Source organism: Mizuhopecten yessoensis, unplaced genomic scaffold (assembly GCF_002113885.1).
Source record: "Mizuhopecten yessoensis strain PY_sf001 unplaced genomic scaffold, ASM211388v2 scaffold716125, whole genome shotgun sequence".
Classification (NCBI taxonomy): domain Eukaryota; kingdom Metazoa; phylum Mollusca; class Bivalvia; order Pectinida; family Pectinidae; genus Mizuhopecten; species Mizuhopecten yessoensis.
Window position 1 is genome coordinate 147,795 of NW_018479960.1, and position 16,398 is coordinate 164,192.

A 16,398-nucleotide genomic window follows, 5' to 3' on the forward strand; every position below is an offset into this window, starting at 1 on the left:
CGATCTTGGCGCCCACATTTGTACCATCTTCATTAGTTCTTTGTCAGTTCAATCTTTTCTCTTCTTTCCTCTAATCTGTTTGATCGATTCATGTTAACAGTAAATGCCCCTTGAGGTAACTTTTGATCTAAACTTAATACTGATGTGTATGAAAGCCAACCTTCAAAGAGAGTTTGTCATTTCACATATTTACTAGTACAGTATATAATGTGAAAGAAATAGAATCGATCATTGCTATATGAGAAAGAACTGCTTAATTCTTCTTCTAATCTTTTTTGTTTTTATGATCAGTCTCAAAATATAACATGCACAATGAGGGATCAAGGGGAACCTACATATAAAATTTTAAAAAGATCCCTCAAGTACTTCCGGAGAAATAGCGATAACAAACTTTCACTATCAAAATCCAAGATGGCTGCCGGTCGGCCATGTTGTTTATCCGATCAGTCTCAAAAGTTGCAAAGGACCAAGGGGAACCTACATATAAAATTTGAAAAAGATCCCTCTGATACTTCTTGAGAAATACCGATAACAAAAATTGTTTAAGGATGGACGACGGACGGCGGTCGACGGACAGACGACAGACCACAGACGCAGGGTGATTTGAATAGCCCACCATCAAAGGAACTCAAACAAGTATTTTAAGTGGTCTCTTCAAAGTAAGTTCAGTTACTCTTATATGATTGCTTCTCTGCCTTAGAGGAGCCGTCACACCTATCGGTAATGTTTACCTGTCGAGCAGTATGTCCGGTTTGATCGAAACAACCTGTGTGTGTGCAATGCATATAGAGCAATGCGCTGGAGGTATGGCAAAAAAATGGTCATTCAATCTATGAGGCAGGTTACATTTTCCTACGATTAAGAGATGATTTGGTATTCAAAAGCTTTCTCCAAATATCATGATTTCCATGAAAAGTGTCAACTGCTGAATGACAAATTTATAATACATGCCATATACACGTTAATGGAGACTGCGGGCACGTTTTAAAGTTAGTTCATTATCACTAACCCTGTCCTAGCTTTGAGTACGTGCCATTTCTTCGATCCGACATTGTTTCACATGACGCTTACCCATCTGGAACACATGGTCTTATTATCATTGTAGTTTATTAAGGGTCTCTATGTAAATATTCCCTTTTTTCAGGATTTGATGGGAAACACCATACTGGTACCACATGTTGTGCAGTTGTCTCCTCACTTCATATTATATTTTCACTGTATTTTGATATATAATTGTGTCCCTATGATTTTTCTTTACCTAATGAGTACAAATCAGTCTTCTTGTTATACAAAATACAAAGAAATGAGATCAGGACAGTAATGAGACAATGTTGTGCTTGTAAACTGTAACTACATCAAAATCAACTGACTTTGATGGATTTACTTTTGATCTTACATCAACAAATACCTAGAAAATATTTAGCTTTTTCGGATTCATACTTTATATCTCTTAAATTTCCACTGTTCTTTGTCGTGTCATGTCGTATATATAACAGTTTGCAATCATTATTTTTTGTGTTTTACAATTAAACACATATTTTTTAGAATCACACATACAGTACATCAGGCAAACATGACGAAGGTAAAAAGGATTTTTACAACGGGGGACAACAAGATCATCAAACAAATAGTTCAAAACTGAGATAACACTTCAACCAAGTTGCAAAAGAAAAAGGTAATATACATGTGTATGAAATATCAGAATGTTATATATTTACCTTTTATTTCAACACTTACAATGTATATAGAAAATAAATTCAGTTAAATTATTAAGAAGACAAACAGAACAGTTTACCGTTAAATTATATAATTAACATTACGATTACTTGATAAATATTGCAATGCCCAAGACACACAATTAATATACAATTAACTTCATGTTTAATTCGTGACGGAGACATCACTACTTATACATCTGTAGTGCCATTTGCTTCGAGTAAACTGGAAACATTGTCCTTAACTATATGGCATACACTAGCATATAAAGTACCTAATTGTCAATAACCAAAAGTAGCTTTCAGAAACTTCATTTATAATAGAATGAGTAATCTTTAGATTTTTTCAAGGGCATATATTTAGAAAGAACGTTAAATTTTAAATAAAAATCACAAGGTGTTGGATACACATTTTCTCTGTTAAAGGGTAATTAACTGTAATTTCTTTGTTTTCTAAAAATGTACTGTTTCAGTATGTGAACAATGCTACATGAGTATAGCCTTTTTTACCAACTGTACCTGACATATGTTGTCAATTTTTAAACTTAACTAGCTTAATCATTGACAGCAATTTGAGTAAGGCCTGACCAATTACTAATGCACAGTAACTATAATTAACTTTCATATAAAGATACCAATGATTTCATTAAACTACTATAATGTCTGGCGTATGATGAAAATGATAAATCATAATTAATATATAGCCTAATCATAGTTAATGTATAGCCTAATTAGTAATTTATCATTTCAACTGCTACTACAAACCCCCAATAGTGTCAAAGAAAGTACACAAAACATATACAGGTTATTGTTGTTGTAAAATACAGTAAGTCAAAAATAAATTACACAGCACCACACAGCTGATTCATCCTTTATGTCTCATAGCTGATACAAGGGACCATAAATAAGGAAATTCTAATTGGTTTAAACTACTGTTGAAACAGAAGGGTAGGTGTAATATAATAAGCCTACAGATCTCTGATATTCTTCCGACACGGCATCAACCACATCACTTCTAGAAGATCCCATTTGAACCTCCAAAACAGGTAAAACATTAAAGAAAACTCAATTCTTTCAACTATGGATCAGTTGCATCAATATTATGCCCAAAATAAGCCTCCATTTCAAAATATTAGCAGGTTAGTAAAAGTGTTTAATCAATGGTAAGTTTTCACTTAAATATCCTGAAAAACTCTAACCCTTCCGCCGAAAGGTAGGATTAAAACTATTATAACACATAAATGATAGCGTTATACATAGGTAGTTCATAGGATAAATGTTTCTACACTTGACACAAAGTGGAGAATCACGTGACTAGTTATGATAACCTGCAAGTCAAAATGGCGAAAAAACATATTGCCTCGGAGGAAAGATATTTGGTGAGATGTATTATATCACATGAAGAAAGTGGCAATAAAGCCATATCCATGCGTAAATATGTTAATATACCATAATATTTACATTCTGTATGCTTAGACCCATTGACAAAAATTACATTCATAAATGCATAACACAGGTGTTCATAGAATCTCAGCACGTGGGAACTGATAGTAACCTGATCACACTGCGTAGTAATACACTACAAAAACTACTCACTCGGAACGACCGAACTAGATGCTTAATTCTTACATCTTAAAATATTATTGAACTGTGCTTTGTGAAATATCCACGTATTCACGTGTCCTGTGCTACAAATAAACATTGAATATGGAACTACATTTTGTTGTGTTATTGTTGTTGACGGTTGCTAAGATCTCTCACGATAGTGTCACATTTCCCCGCGAAAAAACACTGTTCTCGCCACTGCGTTGCACCCGTGTATAAGCAGGAACAAACCCTGTTTATTTGTTTTATTCGTTGTTATATCGATCCACTGAAATGATTCGTCAATGTAAATATAAGGAATGATATTTATTTTTTCAACATTTATGAGGTCATAACAACAATGGGTTTTTGGACATATTTTACATGAATCGCGAACGCGATTCATTCAATATGTCCATAAACCCATTGTTGTTATGACCTCATAAATGTTGAAAAAATAAAAATCATTCCTTAAACATTCATGAATCAGTTGCAGTTTACATAAACTTTCGTAGGTTACCCAAACACATAAATGCGATATATTTGATATGATTTGCTCTGATTAACTGTAGAAATTTGGAGCATTAAATATTAACAGTTTGATTGTAATGATACTTATTGTTAAGTCTTTTTGAACAATGTAAACTATAGCTATATAGTGCAATGCAAATATAATCTACACAGCCGTCAAAGAAAAGCATGCCATCTGTTCCTCTAGTTACATAATGACCAAAATACAACACAAAGTTGAATTGCAAACAATTCAGTATTTATTTTTTCTGACCATTAAAAACGTTTGCTATGGCAGGATTTAAAATCGGACAAAGGAAATTGTTATCATACGGTTCTGGTTGTATGTTTGATATTATTTTAGTAGTCAGATCATCTAAGGTAAGAGATCCAATTTGATCAGTTGAAGGAACGTTGAAATAATATCATGAACAATGTTTGTTATGAACAATGTGTTTTACAATTGCGTTTCACAATACTTTCGAGTATTGACAGTGAATCTGAGAAGATCATTTTGTTCTCTTTTATCTGAAGCCAGATTAGTTTGGTTTGTTCAGATGTAAAAATAAGGACATTAGTCAGGAAACGGAAAGGGGACCTGCTGTCGTTACTCTCTACTTGACTTCACAGTTGTCATTAAATAGCAGTGTATGTGACAGAAATTATGAGATGAAACATATGCGATCGGCAGTCATAATGATGCTATTCAAGGAAATCTTCCCAAATATGAAGCATTTTTTCTACCTGATATTTCACCCACATTAATCATAGTTTTGCAAAAAAGACCATTTCGTTGCTGTCTTGTTTTTTCTAGAAAAAAACACTGATACCACATGACAGTACGGTATCAAATGCTGTAATTCGAGGAAATCTTCCCAAGTATATAGAATTAAGTAAAGCTGTAATTTGTCAAGAAACTAAGAATAGCATCTACTTATTTCCAGTATTTACAGTTTCTAGGCCAGAAGTCAACCAGATATTTCGAAAAACATAATCACTCACCTGACGACAGCCACTTCTACATGGGAGTGACCATATGTGTCCAGCAGCATAGCCAATGCCGTCTCATAGATCTGACCAGCCAATGGGTCATTTCGGCCGTCATAGACTACAGCAATGTCGCTGAGGATGCCGGCAACCCTCGGGTGAGTCATACCAACATCACTGCGGGTCAGTTTGAGGTCCTGGAGGAAGTAGCCTACTGCCTTGTCCAACATGTTCTGGCTGTAGGACAATTCACCAAGCTGTGGGTAAATAAGTCACAGACATAGACTTAGACATATTATATTTAGTCTAAAATGACTTTATATTCATCCAGCAGCTTTGAATCCACTCAATGTATTCATCTAGCTGTCGGACATATGAACCATACCTTAGACTTTTAATACACATACAGCATTGAATTAACTCAGTGAATTTTCACATTTCTTCTGAACGATATGCCCTTCAAGTAAGTAAGAATAAGCCTATGAAAGACATTGCCATGTAAATTGTTAATTGTTCAAACTACAACAGCTTATTTGGAAATGTTCCATAAACACAACGAGTTATTATAAGACCTTGTTGTTTATATTTAGGGCATTCAGGCAAAACCAGAAAGATTGCTCTGGTATTGATAACAGTCAAACACATGTAAATAGTAATATTTGAGTTTTTAGGGATTTATATAAATGAACTCTGTACAAATGCCATCCCCACTCATGGTATATACGTTTAAACATCTCACCTTATTGTAGATGGCTGCCACATAGTGGTGGTTATGTCCGAGGACATCGGTGGCCAGCTCCAGACAGCGTACTAACAACTTCTTAGATTCCTTCTTGTTCTCTTGAAGGTTGTACACAGTAGCCAGACCCAATAAGCCCTCACAAAGCTGGGAAATACCATTTTTAGAATGCTTATAAGTAAATATACATAAAAAGTACTGCTGAGGAAAACAGTGGCTGGTGATTTTGTGTATCACATACATACAGGTAAGTAAAACAGTATACATTTGTATTGGACATTAAGTGTATACCTAGTGATTGGCAAGCAAGACCATCAAAACCACAAAACTGCAAAACACAGAGAATGGTCAGTTAGTGCATCAAGTATATACAGCTAAGGAAATACAGAGAATGGTCCGTTAGTGCATCAAGTATATACAGCTAAGGGAATACAGTGAATGGTCAGTTAGTGCATCATGTTTATAAGCTAAGGGAACACAGAGAATGGTTAGTTAGTGCATCAAGTATATACAGCTAAGGGAATACAGTGAATGGTCAGTTAGTGCATCAAGTATATACAGCTAAGGTAACACAGAGAATGGTCAGTTAGTGCATCAAGTATATACAGCTAAGGGAACACAGAGAATGTCCAGTTAGTGCATCAAGTATATGCAGCTAAGGGAACACAGAGAATGGTCAGTTAGTGCATCAAGTATATACAGCTAAAGGAACACAGAGAATGATCAGTTAGTGCATCAAGTATATACAGCTAAGGGAACACAGAGAATTTCCAGTTAGTGCATCAAGTATATGCAGCTAAGGGAACACCGAGAATGGTCAGTTAGTGTATCAAGTACATACATCTAGGATATACAGTGATTGGTCAATTAGTGTATCAAGTACATACAATGATTGGTCAATAAGTGTATCAAGTACATAACGCTAGGAAATACAGTGATTGGTAAATTTCTGTATTAAGTACATACATCTAGGAAATACAGTGATTGGTAAATTTCTGTATTAAGTACATACAGTTGGGGAATACAGTGATAGGTCAATTTGTGTATCAAGTGCATACAGCTAGGGAATACAGTGAATGGTCAGTTAGTGCATCAAGTATATACAGCTAAGGGAATACAGTGATTTGTCAAATAGCATATCAAGTACATACAATGATTGGTCAATAAGTGTATCAAGTACATAACGCTAGGGAATACAGTGATTGGTCAATTTGTGTATCAAGTGCATACAGCTAGGGAATACAGTGATTGGTCAATTAGTGTATCAAGTACATACATCTAGGAAATACAGTGATTGGTCAATTACTGTATCAAGCACATACAGCTTGGGAATAGAGTAATTGGTCAATTTGTGTATTAAGTACATACATCTAGGATATACAGTGATTGGTCAATTACTGTATCAAGTACATACAGCTTGGGAATAGAGTAATTGGTCAATTACTGTATCAAGCACATACAGCTTGGGAATAGAGTAATTGGTCAATTTGTGTATTAAGTACATACAGTTGGGGAATACAGTGATAGGTCAATTTGTGTATCAAGTGCATACAGCTAGGGAATACAGTGATTGGTAAATTTCTGTATTAAGTACATATACAGTCGAACCTCGTTATCTCAAAGTCAATGGGCGCTATATAAATGTTGTATATTATGGGAAAACTTCAGGCGGGTTCAAAAATTTGGTATGAAATGCTGTTGGACATATAGGACTTACAGTTGTTGATTTTATTAATAACTAATGCTTATAATCAATCGATGAATGATATACGTAATCAATATAACAAATACAGGTATGTAATTTTACAATAAACATGCGTAGAAAAATACTGTAAAGTAAGTTATTTCCTAAAAAACGTATTTTCGTTTAACGCGATCAAAACAGTTGGACCATATTGTGAATTCGTTATTAAATATGGACGGGCCTAGTGATTAAATGTTGTTTTTGGCTAGTCTAGACCTTGGCAAAGTCTTTCCATGTCTGCATTTGCATTTGCAAGTCCGTCAAGTTTTACTTCTGAAGTGTTAAATTTAAAAATCGAACTATCCCACTGTCTCCGTCCTCGTTCTATACAATGCAGAAATGAAAGTGTGCAAGTCTTCAATAAATCACTGTAACGGAGCGTACGCATAGTTAATTCTGTGAATAAAAACACACCCAAACATATTATATCGTACATGTAACACATTGATTCATTAAAGCTAAATGTGACACCTGACACCTCCTCAACTCGATGTATACGTAATAAACAGCAATTATTGTATTGTTCTTAAATTTCTCGATCAACTTTCAAAGCCATACTGGCTCCTGTAAAAACATGAACCTGTGAAGCTGTCTTAGGTTGTGACTTTAACTGTGGAACTCTTTTATGCATGACCACACTTTGCGATCAATTTCCAGGTTTGCACCGTAGTCTGTTTTGGTGTAAAAATCATTAAACGGACTTGCAGTAGGTACAGAATACTGTTGATCAACATTAATGAAGTTTGTTTTTTATCATAAACAACATGGTTTTGACAGTCTGCACACTTTACAGTTTGAAGCTTTATTGTAAATTCTTTTTACCGATTAAGTCTACTCGCGAAAGATGTTCATAAACATGGAATGGCGAGATGTCGTACTGTTGCATTTTATTTGTATCAAAAAATTAATAAGTGACAAAATGAAATTTGAACACTATGAAGTAGACAATGTTTTGATGTTGGATTTATGCTATTGAAACCAATATCTTACTTCGAGGTATCTGAGTTTTTCGACTTTTCAGGGTTAAAATTATCAGAGTTTTATTTACTAAGATAAAGAAGAGACTTGGCCGGGACTGGAGAATTACTTCGAGATAAACAGGGTCTTCGAGTTAAAAGAGTTCGAGATAAGGAGGTTCAACTGTATTTACATATGCACATATCAGTCATTTATGAAATGTATTAAGCACCCCCAGCCACATTAAACTATGAATTCGCAGCTGTGATTTCTTCTATTTTCTGACAAGACTTGGGAGTTGTCATATTTGGAAACAAGCTGTTACCTGTAATTTCTGACTGGGGGTCACAATCCTGTTTTGTCGACTGATGGCTTCTTTGTAATATTTCACTCCCGCCTCCAGTTCCATCTGTTTCTCACACACCATTCCCAGCTGATGGAGCGACTGTTAACAGAAGTTATATAACTAGTTAAGGTGTAACAAACAAGGCAAACTGATAACTTAGTTCAATATAGACTAAATTCATCACAGAGTTTGATGTGCGTGAGGTCCTTTTAAAAGCAAGCACAGAAATATAAGCAAAAATTCACAATAAGAATGTGTATACAATGTAGTAGACAGTGTGTTACTAAATGTTTGAAATATGCATCTCACTACTTACATATACATTTCATAAATAAAAAAATAAGAAAAAAAATGTCACATCAGCTTTTAGTATCTGTACATCTGCAAAAAGTACAATGAAAACTTTGGAACCTACAACAACCCGAGGTTTGTATCCCAACAAATATGGCTGATTTTTATCATATAGTTTGAAAGAAAATGCAAAATGGCCAAATTACCCTTATTTGGCCCTGTCCTCATGATAAGCTCCCTGCATGTGTAGCTGTAGGGGCTTAGCACTTCATATATTTTAAATATCAAATGAATATTGCCAAGCAAACTTGTTAAAACTCTCTTTTGTGGTTTGAAAAAAGTTGATGACAGGAGTAACAGGAGGCAAACACCACAGTATGGAATTATAGCTCAACATGATCCCGCTCATTTAATACCAGAACAAATATCACAGAGCATGTGTCTGGCAGAAGTAGTTTGGTTTGTTTGTGTTTTATGTCCTACTAACAGCCATGGTCATTTAAGGACGTGCCAGGTTTTGGTGTTGGAGGAAAGCAGGAGTTTCCAGAGAAAAAAACACTGACGTACGGCCAGTACCTGGCGAGTGCCCCACGAAGGTCTCAAACCTGCGACCCGGTGGTGGAGGGCTAGTGGTAGCAGAATGTCAGATGCCTTAACCACTCCATTGCGGCCCCCGGCAGAATTAGACAACCACTATTAGCTTAAAGAATGGAATAGCGCTAGAAATGGTATTCATTCACCAGCTGGTCAGCTGATCAAATGGTATTATTGGTAAATGAAAACACATTACACTCTACACGTATTGTAATGAGCATATGCTGTGCCATAAAGATGTGGTCTGATAAAGTTGAAATATCAGCAATGACTTACTTTGATGACATCCGGGTGTTTGCAGCGATAGTTCCAGTTGTAGGAATTGTTATTGTATACAACTGTTCCATGTGATATTGCATATCTTGCCTCGAGCTGTTCCAATAGCTGTTCATTCACCTTCCTACAACACAGATTAATACTATTATGTAAGTGAAATCAATAAATCTCTATGCTATTTTAATTATTTTTTTCAATGTTGAAGTAAATTGGTATTTTTTTTGTAATAAACACTACGTATACACTGGTAGAGTGATCGCCCAATACTTTTGGTGAAAAGGGAAGTAACTGGAGGAGGTGCATTCGGCTGTGGCCAACATTTTCAATACACATGCTGCAATATCTATTCTCAGCCATTGGAAAGGCTAATTCATGTTTTGAAAAGAATTGCTCATAATTGATTGCATGGGTTTGAATAATCTGAATAATCTCAAGCAAGGTCAATCATTTTGAAACATGCATGGTAGAGCAGAAACTTGATGGAAAGGATAGAAAGGATGACGGCTGTGTAACCATGGTTTTGGTAAATGGCATCATTTCAAATTAGAATCACTACATGTATGGTATAAAGAGACGTTGTGCATTGTAGATAGTTACAGATCTAGAGCACTGTTTCATCATACTTATTTGGCACCCCCAAAAATGTTAACTTACTAGAAATTGTTCAATTTGCTTAAAAGCAGCAAATGCAACAAGAATTTCTCACAATATCTTTTACTGAGCTGGGAGATAAGTTTTGGAATTACATCTGTTAAATATATTACTGAACAGCTTGAATATAAATTTTGCCCCTAACATGTTATTACTATGTATACTATAGTATGTTGTGCGTTTATTTTCACTGTCGTAAAAACCTCCCAGTGTACAGTATTACATCAAGTACAAAAATGTCAAGGTTTATTAGAATATGGCAGTGCTAAAATAAATTCAAAACACACCTAGATGCATTGAAGAGACCCAAATCTAGAAAAAAGTCGCCCAACAGGTCCAGCAGCTGTGTGTAATCATTCAAATGTTTGTCTTCCTCATTCACTTCATCCAATTTAGTCAAGTAGGCAACCTCTACCTGACTGTAGTCTCCAAGCTAAAAGGTCAAAGGTTGATATGTATAGACTTGTTACTGATTACAGACAATGCGATTAGAATGGCTATGTTGGGGTCCAATACCTAGTAATAAAATGACCCCTGATTTTTAACATTTTTACTTTTAAAGAAGATGTATGGATACTTTTGTCATTAATAAATAACACATGCATATAAAGTTTGACCAAAATAAAACTTGTGAAATTCAATTACAGTGTACATCAAACATAGACCCTAATTATCTCCCCTTATTTGAAAGTGTGGGGGGGGGGGATATATACACACTTCATTAATAGTTTGGAATTGGCGGTTTACTCACCAGTTGCCATGATTTGATGAGCTCAAATTTGCCATCCTCTGTCTTAGCCATTCGAGAGAAGACTTCAAGGTCACTGATGGTGTCTTTGAGTCGCTCCAGCTCTCCCGCCTTCCCGAGTAGGAAGGGCAGCTCATCCACCTGTTAACAACCACAGGCATATGAGTATATGGATGTGTCGATGTACACAAACTGTATATTTATCAACCAGAATTGTACGGATTGCCCGAAATTATCTGCCAAACTGTTAATTCTGAAAATATTTTATCCTTAACTGCATTTGTCTTCAATATTAAATAGAGTCAAACAATCCACGTAAAGGCACTGATCAGCTCTATAATCATTTTCTATGCAATTAAATTGACATTAAAATTCAAAATGACAGATTTTTCATGCAGGAATTCAACCTACTAGTAATTTACTTACAATCACACCAGGGTTCAATTGCTGATAAAACTCTAAATATCAAGATTTTAAAATTGAGAACAACTTTAATTATGGACTTCAATTTAATCAAAATTATTGACAAAGTCTGAGACTTATATTTTCAGCTTTTAATATTACAGTGTACATACCACACGTTCATCCAGACTTTTGGTGGAGAAATAGTCTGCCAGTCGTTTAAAACTCTCCTGTTTCTCCTCTGGAGTACTCAGGTACTTCTTCTCTACAGCCTGACGCAGGTGGTCATGGAAGAAATTTACGACACCATTGCGATTGACCAAGTTCTCCACCAATGAAAGATAGAAGGGAGACCACACTGCACTTGGCACCTGTCAACAAACAACATTAATGCCTTAATATGAGGCCCCATTTTCATACATGCCAATTAACCTTTTTTAAGTTTTTCCTTAACTTCAACAATACTTTCCTTTTGGCGGAGTTGAAATTTAGTAAAGTTTGGTGTCAAAAAATGAACAAAGGGCATTAACTCTGTTTAAGCAGAGGACAAGACCCAAATTCAGCGTACAACACTCTACAATTATAAAAGGTACTCCTAACAAAACTTTGACACTTGTAGGTGATGGAGCACATGAGATATATCCTGGCAGAGTAACTCAGTATAAGCAAAGGGCTATACCTCTGTATATATTGAGATACAGGTCCTGATTATAATATGTACACCACAACCCACCATCCTAAGAGGTACTCAGATACACTAGAGTAATCACAGGTGACAAGTGTAAGATATGCTCCAGTAAGAGTGATACACAGACTGACTGAAGGATGGAATGCAAACATATACAGTGGAACCCACTTATTATGATATCGGTTATGATATATATCGGTAATAAGGATATTTTCCCCATGTACCGATGTTTTCCTTCTGTAACTAAGCAAAAAAATATCGTTTATCATGATATGGTCAAAGGTAGGACCCCGCTTATTATATTTTTTTCTGCCGTGAATGGTTTATAAGGTTAAAACTCAGTTTAGTTGTCCGTGTGAAACACCAGGACAATTATGCAATATTTATTCATCTTTTTGTATTTATATTTTTCCACATTTTCACATCAATCTATGTCTGATTAATATAGGGCATCTCAATTCCGGTTCAGACAACATAAAAACGATCGAAAACAGCTTGATCGGTTATTATGATATATCGGTTATTCTAATATTTCTCATGGCAAATAGAATATCATAATAAGCGGGTTCCGCTGTAGTCTCATCTGGTAGAACCAACGGGAGACACAGAATGCGTCTTACATCTAGAAGCTCTGTCATCTCTCCCTCTGCCATTCCTCGGTGTGAACACCAGATAGCCGTGGTGGTGTCCTTCACAAGGCCTTTCCTGTTAAATAAAGCAGCATATTGTTTACAGTAACCACAGCAACTCTTCTTGATAATAACTTAACTGTAACATTAGAGAGAATGAAAGTTACATTTATTTATAGAGTTATTGGCCTTGAAATTGGAAAATGTAACTTTTTGTTCCCTTGATATTATAAACATGCCCATCAAAGGTAATAAACTTGTTATTTGTTTATGTTTCAATAACCAAGACTCAGATGTATGAAGAAATTATCAAATATGCCCATACACATATATATAGATATAAAATGGCAGACATGGAAATTTGATTATGATTGCATCAGTAAAATATGAAGTTTTGATATCATTTGTTTATATCATGTGATTTACCTAATCTCATCAGATGGGTAAGACACTGCTAAATAGATAAGGTATATAGAATGATTGTTTCTTTTCATTTCAAATCATGAAATTTAACTGACATCAAGTTAAATCGATTCTGCTTGACAAAGGCGGTTTTTGAAAGCTCACGAAATACCTTTCAATTCAAAACAAACTTAGCAAAGCTTATAAAGTAAAACCATTTGATAAACTAGATGTAACTTGAAGGGGGGCTTTCGTGAATACCCCCGCTTTGACTGATCAGGAATTGGTGGGAGTGATGGGCATGTGGATTGGAAGAATCAAGTGAAGAGTTTATATGCTGCAAGTCTCAAGTTACGTAGGACAGAGGTCACAGTGACCTACATATGGTACGCGACACACCACCTTCCATGCATGTACCCACAAACCAAGATTCATAACTGTAGGTGAAATAGTACGGGAGATATGCTCCGAAAACCTTTCAGACGGATGGACGCACGGACGGATGGACGAAGCAAACACTATATATGTGTCGAACTGGTAGCACAGCATGCTATCAAACGTATATACAAAAGATCTGCCACATTAGAACAAAACAGAATAAAAAAAAGCTGCTAAACAATCACAGGTAGCACAGCATGTTAACCATGTTACATAAGCTATGTCTCATCCACAACAAAACAAAATCATTTGTTAGTGTATTAGGTGGTAATTCAATCAAGAATGAAATATTCACCCATGACATTGCAGGCAAATAATATGATCACATGATTTTTTTTTATATAAACATGTTGTGATAATAGCCAGACCTAGATCAATAGTTCATGTACACTTACCACATGGTGAACGTCCACATAGTAATGCTGGTCACAGGTTAGTGAAAACAAAACACATGCAAAACACAAACAGGCTACATCAGAGAGAAAAAAAACAACAGAGTTACAAATAACTAGGCACTGCTGTGTACATTGTTTACCATAGATCAGTATGAGAAATGTCAATTACCACTAATGCACCAAATAATTAGTGAGCCAAAGTTTCTTAAAATATCTAATTGAGTGGAATCTGTTACCAGTTGGGGAGATTTTACAGAATATCAAATAATTGGGTTTCTCACATATAATTTGTATTTATTATTTCATAATGTTATGCCTTACAAATACACTGCTATTCTCATCATCTACAAATCTGTAGCACTTTTCTTTAAGAAATATATTTTGATATAAATACAAACATGTACCAATCTGATCTACAGTTCACAAGCCACATCAACAATGATTAATAACAAAACAAAATGAGCATGTTATTGAAAGGTGAATTATAAAACAGAAGCATAAGTGGAATTAAATAGAAACAAATAAATTAAGCTTGAAATATTCAATAAATCAAAAATGATAACAGTTTTGGTTTGTTATGTAACTTATGAAACAACTCAACATGTCACAAAAAGAAAAAAAAGAAAATCATCATAGAAAACAAGGCCAACAGCTGGCCTGCATAAGCCCACCTGGTTTTTCTTTATGTTTTGGTATATATTAATCTATACAATATATTCTATGTATTTATGAGAACTTGGAAATGGATCAGATCATTCATTTGAACAAATTAAAAATTTAGACAGTCCTTTGCTCCAGCAAGATACAGACAAACTATCATGGATTGAAAGTTCATAGATGTGTATACCGGTAAGCCAATTGGACTTTTTAACATATGCGACCTCAAAATACAAGTCAAGGTCATTTTGAATGTACCTTTCAGTGTTGTTTCCTTGAAAGTGAATCAATATCAATGGACATTTTAACATATCTTACTTAAAGTGGGTCAGGCTAATTCATTTGAACAATCTGCATGTCATATATCAGTATTGTTACGTTTCTTAAGAAAAAAATTGTTTGAGAGGAAAATTGATGCCGGACGCTGCACCACTGCATAAGTTCACTTTATATCACATGAACTAAAAGCAATAAACACAGATTTATAACGAAGCGACACACAACATTAATCCACAAAGTATATAGGAGATTATTCCAAGTGTCAGTTGAATACAATGTTAGTAAATATTTATTTATTACAAATAGATCTATCAAAAACAGAATGTTAAGCTCTTGATGTTACTGTATACTGGGAAATATTCACTGCAGTTTAACTTTTGCCTTTTTTGCATTTCTTAAATAGGGAGAATTTATCATGAGAGTGAACATAAGTACACAATGTACAATTTGTAGTAAATGTTTGTGAAGGACGAAATTAACTCTTGGCGAATACAGATTTTCACAGTGCATGGCTAATACTAACTGGGCAAAATTTCCCTGTATACAGTAATTCTACATCTTTTAAGTTAAGTTATATTATTTTTTAATATCTGTTAAAGTTAAAAGCTATAAGTATATATCAGAATTGCCAAATTAAACATCTACTACATATTAATTATAACACACTGTACAAAGAAAGAATACTTCAAACAATGTAAACAGAACGTGATTGTAAACATCAAACACCTGTCCCACAGGTGATCAACATTAATTTCATGCACAAATCTATGATAATACTTAAACACAGAAAGTGCTTCATCCATGAAAAGTACAGATGCTAAGATAAAGTTCAAGTCATATACAGAAAGTAAAACCTCATTATGACATTTTTAAGAAACTCTGACTGATATTTTTCTGGAATTGCCACATTTCCTTTATTACTCAATGACCAGGGCTTTCTGCACAAAAGCAATAGATTTTTAGCATGAAATTATGTTTTAAATGTTGAATACCTCTTTGGGCCATGGCAGTTTTTCTTTCTGACAAGTAAATGCATATCTTACCTCTGATCTACACCTTCAAAATCACCCTCCAGCCTTTCAAGAATCTTGGCAAACAAGTCACCTGGGTTCCCAGCCAACAAGTATTCCTGGATCTTCTTTGTGAGGGTTCTAAAGCTGCCGTAGACTCTCACCTACAACGGAAACAGTGACATTATAACAGACTGAATACACTCTACTACAAATAAATTACAAATTTCATCAACAAGGATCCAAAAGTCTTGGACACTACATTTGACAAGCAAACAACTGACAAGTACATTTGAATACAGGATCACACTTGTCTCAATCCTAAGAAGAAGCATACTTGATACCCCTGGGGTTAA

At 34.9% G+C, this 16,398-nt stretch overlaps 1 protein-coding gene across 2 annotated transcripts in view; it reads right to left on the bottom strand.

Moving 5' to 3' along the window:
• LOC110441772 overlaps positions 1–16,398 on the bottom strand; it is a 56,814-nt gene that overhangs the window by 5,521 nt on the left and 34,895 nt on the right. For both annotated transcript variants that reach the window (XM_021485020.1, XM_021485019.1), the window contains exons 24-32: positions 16,076–16,206; positions 12,853–12,937; positions 11,718–11,915; positions 11,146–11,283; positions 10,682–10,827; positions 9,744–9,867; positions 8,562–8,681; positions 5,536–5,682; positions 4,812–5,053 (exon numbers count right to left, since the gene is read on the bottom strand). In XM_021485020.1, the coding sequence (XP_021340695.1) occupies positions 4,812–5,053; positions 5,536–5,682; positions 8,562–8,681; positions 9,744–9,867; positions 10,682–10,827; positions 11,146–11,283; positions 11,718–11,915; positions 12,853–12,937; positions 16,076–16,206 (1,331 nt within the window). The remainder of the gene's footprint in view (positions 1–4,811; positions 5,054–5,535; positions 5,683–8,561; positions 8,682–9,743; positions 9,868–10,681; positions 10,828–11,145; positions 11,284–11,717; positions 11,916–12,852; positions 12,938–16,075; positions 16,207–16,398) is intronic.